Below are 19,753 nucleotides of genomic sequence, written 5' to 3' on the forward strand. Positions count from 1 at the left end.
AACCCACAGACTGGGGCTCGTGCAGCAAATTCCCAAATTGCAGGTTTTCTTCCTCCCACCCCTCCTTGGATGAAGTGGAGGCCCTGGGGAGCTGCAGTTGCTGAGGTTTCACTTGTTCTGCTGCAGAATTGGAAGGGAAAACCCCAGAAGACCTGAATAAAAAGGAAAAAACCCACGTTTCTTGGTGCAGTTTCAGTTCTGAGGGAGGAACAGTTCCCTGGGAAATGGGCTGAGCAGCATCCCGATAATCTGAGGGATAAACCTCTCCCTGTGGCAAATGGGACTCCCCAGGGCTTGGCCAAGGTGGGCTCTAAAGGGGATAAAAAATGGGAATTTTAACCAAAGCATCAAAATCATAAAACTTCCATTGTGGGGGGATTGTTTCAGCTCCAGGTGGGAAATATTCCTGGTTCATCCCAGGGATTTTTGGGGCCTGAGCAGCCTGGTTGGACCACAGAATTCCTGAGGCTGGAGCAGGTGCATGAGCAGGAATTCCTCATCTTTTTGGGGGTTATTTTTTGGCCCAAGTTTGGTCTTTTTTTGGTCTCTCCAAAGTCTACTTGATTTCTCAGGCAGCGCCAAGATGTTCTGCCAGGATTATTAGAGGTGGGAAGGAGGAAAAAAGAGGGATTAGAGAGGAAAAGGACCTGGAAGATCCTGCTGATGATGCTGGGAAGAGTCAAAATGAGGAATCCTGATCCTGGGAAACTTTGGGGATGGCTCCTCATTGTCTGAAAATTTTGGGATGGCTCCTCATCCTGGGAAACTTGCTCCTGGTTCTGTGAAACTTTTGGGGTGGCTCCCCAGGAGGAGGAATGAGCTGCTGGAGGTGCCACCCCTTGGCCTTGTGGCACTTCCAAGAGCTGAGACACCTCTGTCCCCTCGGGGCTGGGTGGTGGCTCTGCCCTGGGAACAAATCCCAAATTTTCTGATTGACATTAATGGTTCCTCTGGAACCAGGACAGATTGTTGTGTAAATATCTGTGTGATGGGGGTGTGTTTTTAATGTGATTTATTTATGGGACAGACCCTGGCGACTCCTTAAACTTGCAGCATTTCCTGCAGTGAAGGTCTGGAGGACAAAATTCCCACCTGGAGTTTGTTCCTGGGAGATCTGTAAGTGAACCAGACAAGCAGAAGAAGAGGGGGAAGAATTAAGTAGTAACTGTGGTATCTCAGAGCTTGGAGGGAGAAATTGTGGAATGCTGGGATGGTTTGGGTCGGAAAGGACCTTAAAGATGATCCCATGGGCTGGGACACCATCCACCATCCCAGGGTGCTCCAGCCTGGCCTTGGACATTTCCAGGGATCCAAGAAATTCTCCAGGCAAAGAGCAGCTCCAGCAGGTGCCCCCAGGGTGGGATGTGGCATTCCTGATCCATTCCCTGACCCCAGCACAGTCATTCCTGATCCACTCCCTGGTCCCAGCACAGACATTCCTGATCCATTCCCTGACCCCAACACAGTCATTCCTGATCCATTCCCTGACCCCAGCACAGACATTCCTGATCCATTCCCTAATCCCAGCACAGACATTCCTGATCCATTCCCTGATCCACTCCCTGGTCCCAGCACAGTCATTCCTGATCCATTCCCTGATCCATTCCTGATCCACTCCCTGGTCCCAGCACAGACATTCCTGATCCATTCCTTGGTCTATTCCCTAATCCCAGCACAGCATTCCTGATCCATTCCCTGATCCATTCCCTGACCCCAACACAGACATTCCTGATCCATTCCCAATCCATTCCCTGACCCCAGCACAGACATTCCTGATCCATTCCCTAATCCCAGCACAGACATTCCTAATCCATTCCCTGACCCCAACACAGACATTCCTGATCCATTCCCTGATCCATTCCTGAGCCCAACACAGACATTCCTGATCCATTCCCGATCCATTCCCTAATCCCAGCCCAGCCATTCCCAATCCATTCCCTGCCCCATTCCCAGCCCGCCGGCTCCAGCAGGAGCTCGCAGCCCTTACCTGTGTCGGCTTCCCGGGCTGTGCCTGTGCCGTGGGATGCTCCCGTGGGATGGGGGCTCCCGGGGTCATTCCCGGGGTCGGAGCCGCCCTCCCTCCCGTCGGCCGGGGCCGCTCCGCTCTCCCCATTCCCGGCGCTGCCAAAGCCTCTGCTCCTGCCCCATCCCAGAGGATGTCTTGGATGAGGAAGGATGTCCTGGGCCTGGAGGAGGTCGGGATGGGCTGTTGGGGGGCCGAGGGGGGGGTCCGGGCTCATCGCTGCCGGGGGAGCTGTGCCAAAAGCCCGGAGCTGGGATTTCCGAGCCCTTGGGCTAATCCAGGATCCGGGCCGTGTTTGTTCGCCGCATCCGATCGTTATCTTTTGTTTCTCCTCAAATATTGGCCCTGCTCTAAAAGGGGAACGGACATAAAGACAAACATCTCACCTCTTTCCCCTCCCCAAATTTTCGCTGAGCTGCCTTGTTTGCCTTGGCGGACACGGCACAGCCCGGGCAGGGGAAGGTTTTCCGGCCCCACCTTCCCCCCCCTCGGGTCTCGATTCTCCCCACAATTGGCCGCAAAAGCAATAAAAACATTTACGTTCAGCCACGGGATTTAATTCCTTTCACCAGCCCGTCGATGTGTTTGGGGAACAGGTAAGTGTTTTCTGCAGGTGTAAAAGCTGCTCCGGAGCGGGGTGGGGTGGCCAAGCCCTGGCTGGGGAGGAGCTGGATGGAATTCCAGCCCCAAACGGGGCCAATTTGGGGCCTTTCGGGGGCTGGAATTAAGGAAATTCCCCCTCTCAATGCGCCATCTCCACGCTCAGAGCATCGTTTGGTTTTGCTTCTCTCACCCCGGCTCAGAGGCCTCAACGGGAATATTTTTGGTGGGAAGAGGAAAGCCGGGATTTCCTCCCGTTTTCCTTTTCACCTGCTTGGATTTGCACGATAAAAATCAATTTTTGGTTGCTGGGAGGAGGCTGAACCCTCCAAAAACCTTCTCAGGGCTGCAGATCTATAATAATAATAAATAAATAAATAAATGATATATAATATGTTAAAAATGAGTTCTATAAAGAAATAAAAAAAAATTAATACTGTATATTAAAAATGAGTTTTATAATAAATAAATAAATGATATATTATATGTAAAAAATGAGTTCAATAAATAAATAAATAATATATAATAAGGTATGTTAAAAATTAATTTTATTATAAATAAATAAATAAACAAAGAAATTATATATGATATGTTAAAAAGGAGTTCTATAAATAAATAAATGATATATAATAATGTATGTTAAAAAGGAATTTTATAATAAATAAACAAATAAAGAAATTATATATTATGTGTTAGAAAGGAGTTCTATAGTAAAAAACCCTCCCCATCCCCGCTCCAGGAGCGCTGCCGTCCCCCGGGAGGATGAAGGATGGATTTGGGAGAGCTCAGCCGGGGCCTTTTCCCGGGGACGGAGCCATTTGTTCTCCCGGGAGTGGCGACGAGCCCCGGGAGCTCCACCCAGGCTGTGTTTGCAGAGGGACTTGTGCTGATCCCTTCACTTCCCGGGCTGCTCCGAGCAGGACCCCGGGGCTGGGCTGGGCTGGGAGGCCCAAGGATGGTGGAAAAGTACCCTGGGAGGCTTTTCCAGAGAGCCCAGATCCCTGATTTTCCCTCCTCTCAGGAGCAGGGGCTCTGCAGGACAGGGTCACTTCCAGGGTTCTTTCCCTGGATGGGATCCCTTCCCCAGGACAAGGTCTCTTCCTTAGGACAGTGTTCCTTCCTCAGGATAGGGTCCCTTCCTCAGGATAATGTCCCTTCCTCAGGATGGGATCCCTTTTTCAGGATGGGATCCCTTCCCCAGGACAGTGTCCCTTTCTCAGGAGTGTTCCTTCCTCAGGATGGGATCCCTTCTCCAGGAGAAGGTCCCTTTCTCAGGATGGAATCCCTTCCCCAGGACAGTGTCCCTTCCCCATGACAGGGGAAGGGACACTCACACATCCCTCAGGATGGGATTCCTTCCTCAGGAAAAGGTCCCTTTCTCAGGATGGGAACCCTTCCTCAGGACAGGATCCCTTTCTCAGGATAGGGTCACTTCCTCGGGATAATGTCCCTTTCTCAGGATGGGATCCCTTTCTCAGGATGGAATTCCTTCCTCTGGACAATGTCCCTTCCCCAAGACAGTGTCCCTCAGGATGGCATCCCTTCCTCAGGAAAAGGTCCCTTCCTCAGGATGGAATCCCTTCCTCAGGATAATGTCCCTTTCTCAGGATGGGATCCCTTCCCCAGGAAAAGGTCCCTTCCTCAGGATGGGATCCCTTCCCCAGGAAAAGTCCCTTCCTCAGGATGGAATCCCTCCCTCAGGACAGGATCCCTTTCCCCTTCCCCGAGGTCCCTGATCATCCCTGCCATGTTTGGGTGACCCAGACTGTTCCCTGCACAGGGTGTAAAATCCAGCGGTGTTGGAAACACTCTTAAAAACCTTGGAATGTCCCTCTGGGAGGCTCAGGATGGGCAGGCAGGGCTCCAGAGGGTGGACAGGGGGGTTGAGGGGGGACAGACCCTACTCTGAGGTTCCCCCACCTGCTTTTCTGGGACTGTGCTTGTCCCAAAAGGCTCTGGATGGAAGGAATTGCTGGGGGAGCCCGTGCAAGGCCGGTGCCTCTTGGAAATCCTAAAATCGGTGCTGGGAAAAGCCCTCAGTGGGAACAGCACTGGGAAAAAAACAACAACTGCAGTGCTGTGAGCATCCTCCCCCGCTGCCTCTGCTGGTCCTCCCTTGCTCCCGCAGCATCCAGCGGGAATGTCCCGGGAGCCTCCCGCGTGTCCTTGCTGTCCCTGCCAGCTCTGGGGGCAGAGGGAGAGCCCAACTCCCCCGGGCAGCAGGAGGATCAGAGGGATTCAACTCTCCCTGTGGAAAACGGGACCCCCGGGGCTCGGCCAAGGTGGGCAAAAAAAAAAAAGGGATTTTTAGCCAAAACGTTTGAATTCTGAACTCTTCACCTCATTCCGTGGGCAGGGACAACTTCCACTGAAACAGATATTTTATATGCAGATATATTTTATATACAGATATATTTTATATACAGGTATATTTTATATACAGATATATTTTATATACAGATATATTTTATATGCAGATATATTTTATATGCAGATATATTTTATATGCAGATATATTTTATATACAGGTATATTTTATATACAGATATATTTTATATAGAGATATATTTTATATACATTATATATCAATATATGGAATTATAATATAATTCCAGCTTCCAGGGATGGGGTGTCCTAACAGCTTCACTCACCCCTCTCCTCGGGGAGCACCCAAAAGATTCTCCTCGCTGAGTTTTCCCGCTTTTCTCCCCGGGAATCCTCCCCTCCCTTCCCCGCGGGCACGGGGGGTGTCCTCGCCTTTCCCACCCCCCTCCTTTAACTCCCCGCCGCTCTTTCCCACTGCTCGCAGCTTCAAACCTCCTGTAGGGTCAAGTAGAAGCTTTTCCTTGGCTCCGAACCCGCCCTTTCCTTGCCAAGAATGCGGTTTATTGCGTGCAAATGTTAGTCAACAGTTACATTATCCGCACTCAGCCTTCTTTTTCTCTCTTTTATTTTTTTTTTCCCCTCTCTTTTATTTTTTTTCCCCTTTCTTCTCGAGCTCTAAAGCAGCGATTTGGCAGCGAGCGGCGTTGTGGACACTCTTTAATCCTGATGGATGCGTTGGCGGCGGAGCGCGACACTAATTGACGGACATTCCCCGGTTCTGCCTCGTTAATTCCGATTAAAACTCGCCGCGGGCATTTTCTTCTCCCCTTCTCCATTAATCAAGGGGATATTGTGTTTTTTATGGGTGATTGATTAATTCCCCCGGCACTCCCCCCCCGCGGGATTTGCTTATTTATTGTAATGATTAACAACTATAGTTATAATAATTATATTAATCGTGTATTAAAATTATTTAATCATTATAGTAGTAATTTATAATATAAATAAATAGAATGTAAATATAAAATATTCATACCATATAATATTAATATTATACATAATATTTATATTATATATAACATTAATATCATATATAATATTTTTATTATAATATTTTATTATAATATTTTTATTATAATATTTTCATTATAATATTTTTATATAATAATATTTTATATTTTACTATTTATACGCAATAATATTTTTATATAATATTTTATATTTTACTATTTATATACAATAATATTTTTATATAAAATATTTATATATAATGTATAATATTTATATAATATACAATATTTGTTATATATATTTATGATATTGTACACTATATAAAATATAATATAAATATAAACTGGGCATGGTGGCAGTGATTGCAGCTCCTTTTCCATTTGGGAAGAGCTGCCAGGAGAAAGAAGGGATGGGAGTGTTTGGGTGGGCAGCTGGGACCAAGGTCAGTCCCTCTCCCCCTCTGTCCAAGGGGGAATGTTCACACCAACAGCTCCCAGAATAAATTCCCTTACTATGATCCCAAAGAGCCCAGATGGCCCTGACTGGGATTTTGGGATTGGAAGGCAGGGGCAGGAAAAACTGGGACAGCTTCTTGTGGTGCAAAACCCTTGGGGGCACTGGGATTGTGCTTAAATTGGGGGTGATAAAGAAAATCCTTCAATTCTAAACTCTTCCTTTTGGGAAATACCCGCCTGCATCCTGGGAAATAGGATTGGAATGGGATTGGGGCAGGATTTGGGGGCTGAGCACCTAAAATTAGGGCTGGATGATGGTTTTCCACCTGCAGAACCACCTGAGATGGTGCTTTTGGGGGGGAATATTTGACACCAAACTCTCCCCCTCACATGACTTGTGGTGGGATGTTCAGAAAAGAAAAACCCCAAACCCCACAGAGACAAAAACCCACGGAGGCAGCCGGGATTTTTTAGCAAAGATTCTGCTCTCTTTATTCCAGAAGGTCATAAACCAGCATCAGATAAAACAGTATCAAAAAAATATGTACAAAAATAGCAACTATTTGCACTGGAGCAGCGAAGTTTGGGATCCAGAGCACGAGGAGGATTTTTTGGCTGCTTGGAAACTGTCAGCAAGGGGGGAGAAAAAAAGAGCTCTGCCACAAGCATTTTCCCAAAGAAGCATCCAAGAAATTCGGTTTATATCTAATTTGCAGTTTCTATCTAGTTTTCAGCGTTTATATCTCATTTTCAGAGTTTCTATCTCGTTTTCCCAGCCCAGCTGAGTCTTTCCCAGTGTGAGGTTCCCATCCCTGTCCGTGCAAAGGACACGGGGATCCCTCTCCAGGGGATGCTCAGAGCTGTTTTCCAGTGGATTTAGTGCAAATATCACGGATTTAAGCGGCATCCCGAGGGTCTGGAGGTGGGAATTCCGCGGGAGGTGCTCTCGGGGGGGAGGTTGTGTCCGGCTTTGAGGCCATAAAGAGCTTTTTGTTGTTCCAAGGAGTGGGGAAAGTGGATAAAGGAGCAGGGTTTGAAACATTGCAACAGTGGAGGGGAGATGTCCTTCCCCCCTAAAAACCCAGGCAGCATCTGGGAGGAAAAAATGTTATCTGGAGATATTAAGAGTTACTTTGAGACAATTAAGAAGCCACTGAGTGTCCTCCAAACTCAGAGAGAAGCTTTTGATAGCGGGAGAAAATTCATATCTCCTGCAAAGGGCTCCAGTCCGTGTGTTCTCCTCTCCCTGAACTCCCTTCCCTGGAATTTGCCTTTGGAGCAGCTTTGCCTTTGCTGTGGGAGCTGCGAGATCCAGAGCAGTTCCCTCCCCAAAAAAAAAAACCTGTGAAAAGGGACAAATCCAAGAGATTTCTTAAAAAAAACCTGTGTAAAGGGACAAATCCAAGGGATATCTTTCTGTATTTCCCCGCTGCAGGAGGGAGTCGGGGCCCTGAGATTATTAATTCCCCTCTTGGAAAAAAAGAGGCACCACAGGAACGTTTTGGGAGGTTCACAGGGGAAGAAACCTCCTCGTATTTTTATTTCAGAGGGTTCAATTTGTTCCAGCAGAGCTCTGCTTTTTTTATTTTTTTTTTTTTTTTTTTGGGGTGGAACCCAGCTCAGAAAAAAAAAAAAAAAAGAGTTGATGTGTCTCCTCTCTTGGAAACCTCCTTTATTTCTACATTTTTTTTCCCCGTGGAATTAGAGGAGTTTTAAGGATGATTAGTTATTAAAAAAAATAAATAAATAAAAATCGTTGCTGTTTTGCTAATTGCAAAGAAGAGTTCGCTCCCTAAAAAACGACTTGCAGGAGTTTGTCCACCAAAAAATGACTTGTAGGAGTTTATTCAGCCAAAAATGACTTGTAGGAGTTTATTCATCAAAAAATGACTTGTAGGAGTTTATTCAGCCAAAAATGACTTGCAGGAGTTTATTCATCAAAAAATGACTTGTAGGAGTTTATGCACCAAAAAATGACTTGCAGGAGTTTATGCACCAAAAAATGACTTGTAGGATCATTATCTTGAATCTTGATCCCACAGAACCCTGGAATGCTTTGGGTGGGAAGGGGCTTTAAACCCCAGGGAATTCTCTGCTGGGAGAGCTGAACTCCTGCAGCTGCTGCTGCTGCTGCTTTAAACAGGGAATGTTCCAGCAGGGCCAACACCCGGATATGCAAAACTCATCTGTCAGTGCCCCATTGTCCCTGTCCCTGCTCGGCCTTCTCACGGCTCCTGAGCCACCAACAGCCTTGGCACCGTGGGCACAGGGGCGGCTTTGGGTGGGGACAACCCGCCCCAGCCCCGGCCCAACCTCGTGCCCCCCAAAAAATCCGGCTGCCCCAGCAGCATCAGGCCCTTTGTGTGGCACAAAGAAGCCGAATTCTGCCCCAAAAACACGTGTATTGCCCCGGGCGGGGGCTGTGGAGCTCTAAGCTCAGTAGTATTAATGCTATTAATGGCAGAAATGAGATTTTTGGCCTTTTTACTAATTTTTAAGCCTAGTTTTTAGCTCGTCCAGCCCGTGCCATGCCAGCTCAGTGCCAGCAGTTTGCTTTTTGCCCCGAGCAAGGGGCAAAGGGAGGTGGTTTGCAAAGGGGGCAGAGAGGGACAGTTGGTGTCTCTGGGGCTGGACCAGCCCTTTCTGCTCCTGAAAGCTGCAGATTGGGGAATCCTGGAACGGTTCGGCTTGGAAAGGGGCCTTAAACCATCCCGTTCCACCCCCTGCCAGGGGCAGGGACACCTCCCACTAGCCCGGGTTGCTCTGAGCTGGCCTTGGGCACTTCCAGGGATGGGGCAGGCTCAGCTGCAATAAAATAAGATGAATTTAATGCTCAAACAGTCAAAGTCCTGGGCTGGTTTTGGCTTCTTTTTTTGATGGTTATTTTACTGTCAGCGGCAAGAGGTTCGTGCAGAAGACACCGAGATCGTTACTGCGAGTCCCTCCCCTAATTAGCACTAGAAAGGGCAGGGACACCTTCCACTAGCCCAGGTTGCTCCAAGCCGGCCTTGGACATTTCCAGGGATGGGGCAGCCACAGCTGGGCGAGCCCAGAGCGTTGCAATAAAACAATTTAATTGAATTTAGAATTAAATTTAATGTTGTGCTTTGATTTAATGCTCAAACACTTAAAAGTCTTGGGCTTTTTTTTTTTTTTTTTTTTTTTCTTTTTTTGGTGGTTATTTTACCGCCAGCGGCAAGAGGTTCGTGCAGAAGACACCGAGGTCGTTACTGCGAATCCCTCCCCTAATTAGCACTTAGAAAGGGGAGACGCCGCGCCCGGGATTTAAAGCAAAAAAAAAACGACGTTTTCTGCTTTAAAAAAAAAAAAAAAAAAAAAAAGGGGGGGAAAAAAAGAAAGAAAAAAAAGCTGTTGCTACCAGGAGGGGCTCCAGCCGTGCAGGTAGTAGAGGCAGGGCAGGTAGGGCCAGGTGGCCCTGAGGGCGAGCAGCGATGCCCCCGGCAGCTCCGGGTGCCCCTTGTGCCCGGCCAGGGCAGTGTCCGAGCGCGCCAGCTCCGCCGTCACCTGTTTCCTCTTGGTCTTGTACCTGCGGTTCTGGAACCAGATCTTCACCTGCGTCTCGGTGAGCTGCAGGTTCCGGGCCAGGTGGGCTCTCTCGGGGGCCGACAGGTATTTCTGGTGGCTGAATTTCCTCTCCAGCTCGATGACCTGGCTGTGAGAGAAGGCGGCCCGGGAGCGCTTGGGGGGCTTGGGGGGGCGAGGGGAGGCGGGCAGGGGGGGGTCACACCCCGCCAGGTAACTCTGCACAGGGGCATCTGTGGAGAGAAGAGAGAGTTACCCCCAAAATCCCGCAGAGTTACCCCCAAAATCCCGCAGAGTTAACCCCAAAATCCCGCAGAGTTAACCCCAAAATCCCAGAGAGTTAACCCCAAAATCCCACAGAGTTACCCCCAAAATCCCACAGAGTTACCCCCAAAATCCCCAGAGTTACCCCCAAAATCTCAGAGAGTTAACCCCAAAATCCCGGAGAGTTAACCTCAAAATCCCGCAGAGTTACCCCCAAAATCCCGGAGAGTTAACCCCAAAATCCTGCAGAGCAGAAGGTTCGTGTTGTCCCGGGAATGTTTTGGTGGATTTGATGGCTTTGTTCAGTGTGGGGGGTTTGGGAGTCACGGGAAAGGGAGGGGTTTGTGTTCCTGGATCAGAGGGGTTCATCCCAGAGATTCGAGGGATGGGTGGGACGGGATAGGGTAGGGGTAGGAATGGGATGGGACAGGATAGGAGAGGAAAAGGATAAGGATAGGGAAAGGACAGGGACAGGGAAAGGATGAGGATGAGGATGAGGATGAGGATGAGGATGAGGATGAGGATGAGGATGAGGATGAGGATGAGGATGAGGATGAGGATAAGGATAAGGATAGGGAAAGGAAAGGGATAGGGAAAGGATAAGGATAGGAAAAGGATAGGGATAGGGGAAGGATAGGGATAGGAAAAGGATAGGGATAGGGGAAGGACAGGGATAGGGAAAGGACAGTGATAGGAAAAAGACAGGGATAGGGGAAGGACAGGGATAGGATAGGGATAGGACCAGGAGTAGGACCAGGAGTAGGACAAGGAGTAGGACAAGGAGTAGGACAAGGAGTAGGACAAGGATAGAAGGCAATAATATCCCTGGAATGTTACATTTCAGTGCTGGTGGAAGTTCTCCCCAAGCCCCCAAGGTTCTGTTGTGTCCCGTGTGGTGTCAAAGGCTCTTGAGATTTTTAATGCAGAATTCACATTTTTAGGCATTTTTTTTTTAAATATCCTCCCGTGCCCATAGGAAAATCCTAATTCCCAAAGAGAACCAATCCTCAGGTTCCAGAGGATGGCTCAGGAGCGGGGGATCAGAGCCTGATTCCCAAAGAATCCCAAAGAAAGTCCTCAGGCTCCAGAGGATGGCTCAGGAGCGGGGGATCAGAGCAGCTCGGAGCAGGCTGCAGGTGGAAACCACTGAAAATCAATCCCTTCCTTTTCCATCCCACAACTCCAAGAAATTTTAGGGTAGTCTGAAACCTTCAGGCCTGGCTTTCCACCTCAAACTGCAGAGCTGGCCCTGGATCCCAGTGTTTGCCTCTGGATTATCCCTCGTGGCACCGATGGATCACCGGAGTCACGGCCCAGAGCTCCTGGGAAGTGTCACCTGGAGCTCCTGAAGCTTCTCAACTCGCTTTATTTGGGCAGTTCATTCCTTTCTGTGCAGTGTCAGGATGGAAACGAGCCAATTTCCGTTTGCCTTTAGTGATTTTTTTAAAGTGTATTTTCTCAAGGTGTGAATACAACGCTCGAGGTGGAAACAACAGCTCCCAGCTGGTGTAAATCCTGGTTGTCCCCCTGGAATGCCAGGGCTGGGCTCATTTACACTTCCTGGGAGATTTGGGGTGGCTTTTAGTGATTTTTGGGTTTCGATTAATCAGCCCAGGGGCTGTCTCTGAACTTGCTTTTATGTAGGAACTTCTTTTAATAGAATTGAGATGCAAAGCCAAGATTCCCCTGGCAGGGGCTGTTGGAGGGAGCAGGATCTGCTCACCAGGGAGTTCAAAATTGCTTTTTTGGCTGTTTTAGCTCAGGGAAAGGCTGAGTCCACCCCCCCCCCCCCAGCCCTGGATGGGCTCGTGCTGCAGCAGGGACAGGGACACCAGGCACAAAAACTCGTGTTTTGGGATGTTGGGATCTGCATTCCGCCTTTCCTGAGATCTTCTGCATCAAAGGGGAATTTGTTTCCCAAGGGATTGTAGAAATGTATCAACTGGGAGTTTTTAAACATCGTTGTAGGCAGGTTCAGACCTTGGAGTTGTTTGAGGTACCCGGAGAAAGGTTTTCACACAGTCCCTAAATCCCCTCCTCTGCCCCTGCCGGGGCTGGGAAGTTCCGGGGGTTTGATCCAAGTGTGTCTGATCCAGCAGCCGGGGCTGGATCCTGTCCCTGGGCTGAGCCAGGCACAGCCATTCCTGATCCATTCCCTGATCCCAGCACAGACATTCCTGATCTAATCCCTGATCCATTCCCCATCCATTCCTGACCCCAGCACAGACATTCCCTGATCCATTCCCTGACCTCATCAGAGACATTCCTGATCCATTCCCTGATCCATTCCCTGACCCCAGCACAGACATTCCTGATCCATTCCCGATCCATTCCCTGACCTCATCAGAGACATTCCTGATCCATTCCCGATCCATTCCCTAATCCCAGCCCAGCCATTCCCGATCCATTCCCTGCCCCATTCCCAGCCCGCCGGCTCCAGCAGGAGCTCGCAGCCCTCACCTGTGTCCTCTTCCCGGGCTGTGCCTGTGCCGTGGGATGCTCCCGTGGGATGGGGGCTCCCGGGGTGGTTCCCGGGGTCGGAGCCGCCCTCCCTCCCGTCGGCCGGGGCCGCTCCGCTCTCCCCATTCCCGGCGCTGCCAAAGCCTCTGCTCCTGCCCCTGTCCAGCCGCGCTCCGCGCTCCGCCCCATCCCAGAGGATGTCTTGGATGAGGAAGGATGTCCTGGGCCTGGAGGAGGCCGGGCTGGGCTGCTGGGGGGCCGGGGGGCTCCGGCTCATCGCTGCCGGGGCGCTGCTGGGGGAGCTCTGCCTCCTTCCCGGGAGCGCCCCGGCGCTCATCCTCCTCCTCCTCCTCCTCCTCCTTCTCCTTCTCCTCCTCCCGCTGGCCCTGCCCGGAGCTCCGCTGCCTTCCCACCCTCCCGGCTCTGGATTTATCCCGGCGGCAGCCAAGCCTCCCGGGGCTGATTGGAGAGCCCCGGCGCTGTCTACGCCCTTCCCTCGGCTCTTGGCTCCCGGCGCATTTTTGGCTCTGGGCTTCTCCCTCTTGCTCCGCACGCGGATCCTTCCCCAGGGATCCCTTCCCTGCTGGCAGATCACCCCCTGGCTTTTAGGACCAGGAGAAGGATGGGAGTTTTGGGATCAAAACGCTTCCAGACTGAGGTTTTTTTGGGAGAGGAGAGAGACAGAGCTCTGCTCCCTCCTCCTTATGGGAATGATTTCTATCCCTGAGCTCTTTGGGAAAACTTTTGGGAAAAGTGAAGAACTGAAAGGGCTGGGTGGTTTTTTAGTTTATTTGGGGGTTTTTTTCTTCCCTCTGATGCATTTCCAGTGTGTTGGAGAACAGGGGGAAAACATCAAAGAGCTTTTCACCCACTTTGCAGAGCTGAAGAAGAAGATGGAACACAGAGGGGGAGCAGCTCCAGAGGCAAATCCTCCCATGGAAAAGGGCTGAGGGTTCACACGAAGGTTTAAGCCTAAAGCTCAGCCTAATTCCTTGCCCAGCTGTGGGATGAGGAAGCTTCAGGACCTTTACACACCATCCTGCAAGACCTTGGGCACCCAAAAGGGGCAAAACCTTCCCAAATCCAAGAAAACCCACGAGTGTTAAAACAGATTATTTTCCTCAGGATCTACTTTATTTGTAGCTGTTCTTCCAGAGTTTCTGTTTGGAATATATCAATATATCTCAATAAATCAGGACCTCCCATAGCTCTGGTGACTCCAGAATCCTTCTGCTGGTGCAAAGAGCACTGGTCAACCCTTTTATTCCCAAAACTTGCCCAAACCCAGCTTTTCCCCTCAGCTGAAAAGCCTGGGCGTGTTTTTTTTTTTTTTTTAACCTTAAAAAGGGAAACAATAGATTTCCCTGCAGTCCCCCGAGGACTTTGTTGATTTTACAGGAGGGTGTTTGGTTACAGCAGCCCAAAGCCTGGAGCAGGTTGTGCAAACTCTGTCCCAAACTCTGCTTTATCCCGCCCTTTTTTCCCCCTCCTTCTTTAACCTGCTGGCCTGGAAAATATCCCCCTGTATCCACTGCGTGCTCGGAAAACCTCAGCAGCTTCAATAATTCAGTCAGAGAACGGGAATTTGGGAAGATTTATGCAGGAATTGCAGCCCGAGGGTTTTATTGTGACTCTCCAACCCCCAAAATTTGGTTCTGGAGAGCGAATTAGGGGTTGGGGAAGGTGCTGCTGGAGGGTGGGGGGCGTTCCAAAGGGTCCCTGCTGGATTTGGGAGACAGTTTTCCCACCACAGAGCCCCTTCCCCTGCACCCACAGGGGCTCAGCCCAGTGTCCATCCACGACCATTCCGGGCTCCAGACCCAGCAGAAGGGCTTCTCTTCCCACGGGCAACTCCTTCCCTTCCCGAGGGATCATTTAATTCCAGTTGATCACTTCCCAAACCACAATAGGGGAATCAATGGTGCCTTCCCAGAACGTCTGGAGTTGTTCAGTTGGATCCAAAAGGATCCTGGAGTCCAGCTCCTGGCCCTGCACAGGACAGCCCCGACCATCCCACCACGTGCTGTCCAAACACTCCCCCTGCACTCATAATTCCCATTTCCAACCCTTTTCATCCTGAGCTGGCAAGGGAAACGATTTCCTTCCTGGATTTCTGTGTTGATTTGGGGGAGTTTCCTGTGCTTTGCCTCGTTCTGCTGCTGAAGCTCCGAGGAAAACCTCTCAGCCCCCGCACTGGGATGCTGCTGTTTGCCAAGGCTTTTCCCGGTGCCAGCAGCAATTCCCAGCGCAAGGACCCCGTGGAATCTTCCCCTGGGCCGGAGCCCCGAGCCCCAGATATCCCTGAGTGAGTGTGGATGGATGGAGGGGAGGAGAAGGGGCAGGATCCAGGCGTTTCCAGGGGCTCCGCGTGCTCCGAAGCCTCGGAGCAGCAGGAAGAGGAGTTATCTCCCCCAGAGGGATTTTCTGGTTTGAGCTGGGTGTCAGGGATGTCCCATTTGGGAAGTGATGGGGCTGAGTGGGATCACAGATAAAAGCTTAATTGCCTCCTGCAAGTCTTTTGGGGAGGATAAGAAGCCCTTGGGAATGAGGTGGGAAGAGGGGGGAACAGCCTGGAAAAGGGACAGGGATGGAGAGGGGGAGATTTCCCCTGTCCTGTGTGGTGGTGACTCTGTGTCACTGGGACATCCAGCTCTCCTGCATTTAATAAATACATTTATTAATAAATATATCTATTAATATTTATTAATATCAATATATAATCAGCAACATTTATTAAATGTATTTAATAAATGTCTATCCCTATTTATTAATAAATTTATTAAATAGGGATAGACATGTAAATATACATTATAATAATATATAAAATATTATATATTATATTATATATAATATAATAATATATAAGGAATATTATACAAATATAATCAATACATAAATATAATCAAGGCATTTGATGCTGGATCCTGATTTAGGAATCCTGGACCTCTTGGTTGCTCAGGGATGGGGTTGGGATAATTCAGGTGACACCAACCCCCAGTGGGATCCTGGGAACTGCCCCATAACGTACCTACAAACCCATTTTAGCAGTAAAGAAAAACCAGGAGAGCTGAAAACATTTGTCAGGAGTTAAGGAGAGGGATAAACCTTGGAGAGGGATAAATCTTGGAGGGGGTTAAACCTTGGGAGCTCCCTGAGCTTGGACCACAAGGTGATTATCTTTCTGCATTAATTATTAGCATTTAATTAGAGTTTAATTTTTTTCCTGTGAGCTAGGTTTTTGATGCTCAGGTGCCAAAACCACGGATGGAAAAATTCCAAATACAAAGTGAGGGGAAGGCGAGAGTGAAAACACCATTTTACCAATTGGGGTTTTATTTGCAAATAATCAATAATAATAATAATAATAATAATAATAATAATAATAATAATAATAATCAATAATAATAATAATAATAATAATAATAATAAAGACAGAAATGGACACCTGTGCTGGGAGATATTAAGACATATAAATCAGAAATATATTTCAAAAGATTAGAGGAAGTCAAACCGTTCAATGCTGTCCACAAAAAACCACAGTGGTGTGTGTTTTCCAGTTGTCCTTAGGAAGAAATCCGGTGTTCACACCCTCCTGATGGAGCAAATCCCGGAGGAGCAAATCCTCTGGGAGCTGGGAGGGGCCAGACTCCAAGTCCTTGTGTTTAATAATAAATAACAGAGTCCTTGGCTCCCCAAAGTCTCAGTGCTGGGGTGGCAGCGTCCCCTTCTCTCCCAGGCTTTTCCAGGGAGCTTCTCCTGAGCTTTTCCAGGGAGCTTTTCCCAAGCTTTTCCAGGGAGCTTTTCCCAAGCTTTTCCCTCCGCTGAAAGGGTGCTGGAGTCGTCCCGCTGCCCGGGCTGGCGGGAATCCCTTGGATTTGGCTCCTGGATCGTCCTCACCTCCACCTGCCAGCCCTGGGTCCCCCCCCGAGGGCCGGGGGTGGGAGCCGGGCAGCGCTGGCCATTCCCCCGCTCCCGGGGGCGGCACCGGGGGGCCCCCCGGGATAACCCCCCCCAAATCCAGCCCCGCAGGAGCCGTAGCAGGATCGGCAGGAATAAGGGCCGGCAGGCAGGCTGGCAAAGGCCGGGTAAGGCCGGGAGCCCCCCAGGCAGGGTTTGCCATCCCTGACCAGCACTGGCACCGCCACCCTGCGCGGGGGGGGCGGGGGGTGGGCGGCCAATTCCAGGGATTTGTCCTGGCGCTGCCTCTTGCTCTTGTAGCGCCGGTTCTGGAACCAGATCTTCACCTGCGTGGGGCTGAGCTGGAGCAGCCGCGCCAGCTCCTCCCGCTCCGGCGCCGACAGGTATTTCTGCCGCTGGAATCGCTGCTCCAGCTGGAAAACCTGCGCCTGGGAGAACAGGACGCGCGGCTTCCTCCTCTGCCGCGGCCTGGGAGGGGGGCACGGGGGGCTTTTCTTCTCCTCCTCCCCCTCCAAGGGAGGGGCGAGCCAACATTTCCCTGCAGAGAAGCAAAAAAGTGAGCCCCAAATCCATCCCCCTTCCCATTCCACCGGGAACGGCATCCCTCGGGAATAAGATGAAACGGGGCTGATACAGGGGATAAATTAATAAATCAATAAATTAAAGCTTGATGGCCGGTAAATTTAAGGCTGATGGTTGATAAACTGATAAACTAACAAATTTAAGGCTGGTAGTTGATAAATCAATAAATTGATAAGTTAATAAATTTAAGGCTGATAGTTGATAAACTGATAAATTGATAAATTAATAAATTTAGGGCTGATAGTCAATAAGCTGATAAATTAACAAATTTGAGGCTGATAGTCCATAAATTTAAGGCTGATAGTTGATAAATTAAGAAGTTAATAAATCGAAGGCTGAGAGTTTATAAATTAATAAATTCATAAATTGAAGGCTGGTAGTCGATAAATTTAAGGCTGACAGTTGATAAATCAATAAATTGATAAGTTAATAAATTTAAGGCTGACAGTTGATAAATTAAGAAATTAATAATCTGAAGGTTGGTAGTCGGTAAATTTAAGGCCGATAGTTGGTAAATCAATAAATTGATAAGTTAATAAATACAAGGCTGATAGTTGATAAATTAATAAGTTTAAGGCTGATATTTGATAAATTAAGGCTGATAGTTGATAAACTGATAAATTAATAAATTTAAGGCTGATAGTTGATAAATTAACATGACCTTTCCTGTGATATTCCCGCCCCCCCCTTTTTTTTTTTGGATAGAATTAGGCTGTTCTATTAATTGTGGATAGCGGCTGCTTTTGGTGCCTCCTAAGGATTCCTGGGGTATTTTGGGAGTGCCACCCTGGGCAGCTCCAGCCTGAGGGGCACAGGGAAAGTGGGGCACGGGAGGGATGGAAACCAGACCTCCAGAACCCAGGAAAGGGGGATCCCACATCCCTGCGAATTCCAGCAGAACAAAAAAAAACCGGAGGGGCTGGGAACGAAGGAGGAAAAACTGTTGGCTCTGGGAGAAGACTCCAAGGAGTCGCTGGTTCGGTTTTTTTTTTGGATTTGCCGGGATTTCGCGCGGCACGCGAGCAACCGGGAGCATTCCCGGCAGCCACTTCCCGGCTCTTGGGATGCGCTCGGGTTCCCCGGCAGGCAATTCCCAGCATTCCTCCGGGAATTCCAGGGGATTCTGCGGGGAAATGGGGGGTCGGAGGGCTCCGAATGCAGGTGCGGAGCGGGCAGAGCCCACCCCGGGCTCCTCTCGCCCCCTCCCGCTCTCTCCCGCTGGATCCCAGTGCCGCCCAGTGCTCGCGCTCTGCTCCTACTGGTTTCGCCGTTCCTCCGCTCCGCGGCCGCCGGGAATTGGGGAAACACGAGCGAAGGAAGCTTTGCGGGATTTTGGCAGCGGGGAGAAGGGGGGACACGCCCGATTCCCCCTCGGGGACCGCTCTGGAGCATCCCCGGGAGCGCCTCGGCGTCCCCAGCGGGGACGATCTACGGAGCATCGACACGGAGGGGGGTTTGTCGTCGGAAACGGTGACGGTGGGCGATTTTGGGGCAGAAAAAGCCCCGGTTCTGTCCTATATCCACCCCCTCCCAGCTGCATCCACCTCCCGGGCCGCTCCGTTCTCCCGGGGCAGCCGGAGCTCCGGGAGTGCACGGGGGATGCGCTGGGGGGCCGGGGCTCACCGGGATGCCCCGAAAATACCCTGAACAACCCCCCCCCCCCCAAACATATCACAGGGAAAAAAAGGGGAAAAAAGGGGGAAAATGAGGAAACTGGCCGTGGCCCGCGGCGGGGACCACCGGGAGCGGCGGGAAGGGGCGTGCGAGGATGTAACGAGCGGCTCCGCTGCTCTCGGTTTTCCGCTCCAGGGGAACGAAAGCAGCTCTGTGGGGTCCTCCCGGTCTCTCTGTCCCTCTCTTTAGGGGAGTCCCCCCCGCCCCGCCGCCCCCCCGGCCCCGAGGGTCACTCACGCGTCGGCGGCTCGTCCTCCCCGTCGGGGCTGCGGGGGCTGCGGGGTCCGGAGGGGGCGCGGGGGCCCCCGGCAGCCTCCGGCCGCTCCAGGTTGAGGATGTCCTTCACCGAGAAGGGGGTGGGCAGCATCTCCCGGGGCCGGGGGGCCGCGGGGGTGCCGGAGCCACCGAGCGCTCCCAGCCCCGCTCCCGCCTCGGACCCTCCCGCAGCCGCCGGACCGGGCACCACCCCCGGCCCCCGCCGGCCCACCGGGCTCGGGGGGGTCCCCGGGGGTCGCAGGGAGAAGGGAAAGGAGGGACAGTCCCCCGGAGGGCTCTCCCTGCAGCCCGGGATGCTCCGGCTCCCCACACGCTGCCCCCCCCGAGCTCCGAGGAAGGAGCAGCCCCTTCCCTCCGTGTTTCCAAAACAAGGGAAGAGGGAAGGGGGGGGTTCGGGGGGTTGGAAAGGGCTGTTGGGGTTTGGGCTAAGCCGCAATAAAACAAATCGAGTCGATTTAGCTCCATTAAGGTCACATTAGCGAGCGGCTTCGGGAGATAAGGGCTGATAAGGAGCGCAGACCACCAAGCTCCTGCGGGCGGTGGGGGGGGGGGATGCTGGAGGAGCCCTCGCTACTCGGGGACAGCTCCGGGCCCCAGTTCCCTCCCAGTTCCCTCCCAGGAT

The 19,753-nt window shown here is 50.7% G+C and overlaps 3 protein-coding genes across 3 annotated transcripts in view; all 3 read right to left on the reverse strand.

Moving 5' to 3' along the window:
* Positions 1 to 19,753, reverse strand: part of ENTPD4 (ectonucleoside triphosphate diphosphohydrolase 4) — a 93,201-nt gene that overhangs the window by 34,571 nt on the left and 38,877 nt on the right. The window lies entirely within an intron of this gene.
* Positions 9,762 to 13,025, reverse strand: NKX3-1 (NK3 homeobox 1). The gene is made up of 2 exons (XM_039387053.1): positions 12,529 to 13,025; positions 9,762 to 10,190 (listed from the first exon to the last, which is right to left on the reverse strand). Exons 1-2 carry the CDS (start codon positions 13,016 to 13,018, stop codon positions 9,790 to 9,792), a joined length of 891 nt encoding a protein of 296 aa, XP_039242987.1. The 5' UTR covers positions 13,019 to 13,025; the 3' UTR covers positions 9,762 to 9,789.
* On the reverse strand, positions 16,575 to 19,222 carry NKX2-6 (NK2 homeobox 6). The gene is made up of 2 exons (XM_027714080.1): positions 19,093 to 19,222; positions 16,575 to 17,137 (listed from the first exon to the last, which is right to left on the reverse strand). The coding sequence occupies exons 1-2, from the start codon at positions 19,220 to 19,222 to the stop codon at positions 16,575 to 16,577; spliced, it is 693 nt and encodes a 230-aa protein (XP_027569881.1).

This window comes from Pipra filicauda, unplaced genomic scaffold (assembly GCF_003945595.2).
Source record: "Pipra filicauda isolate LSUMZ 115617 unplaced genomic scaffold, ASM394559v2 scaffold527_size357992_pilon, whole genome shotgun sequence".
In the NCBI taxonomy this organism is placed as follows: Eukaryota; Metazoa; Chordata; class Aves; order Passeriformes; family Pipridae; genus Pipra; species Pipra filicauda.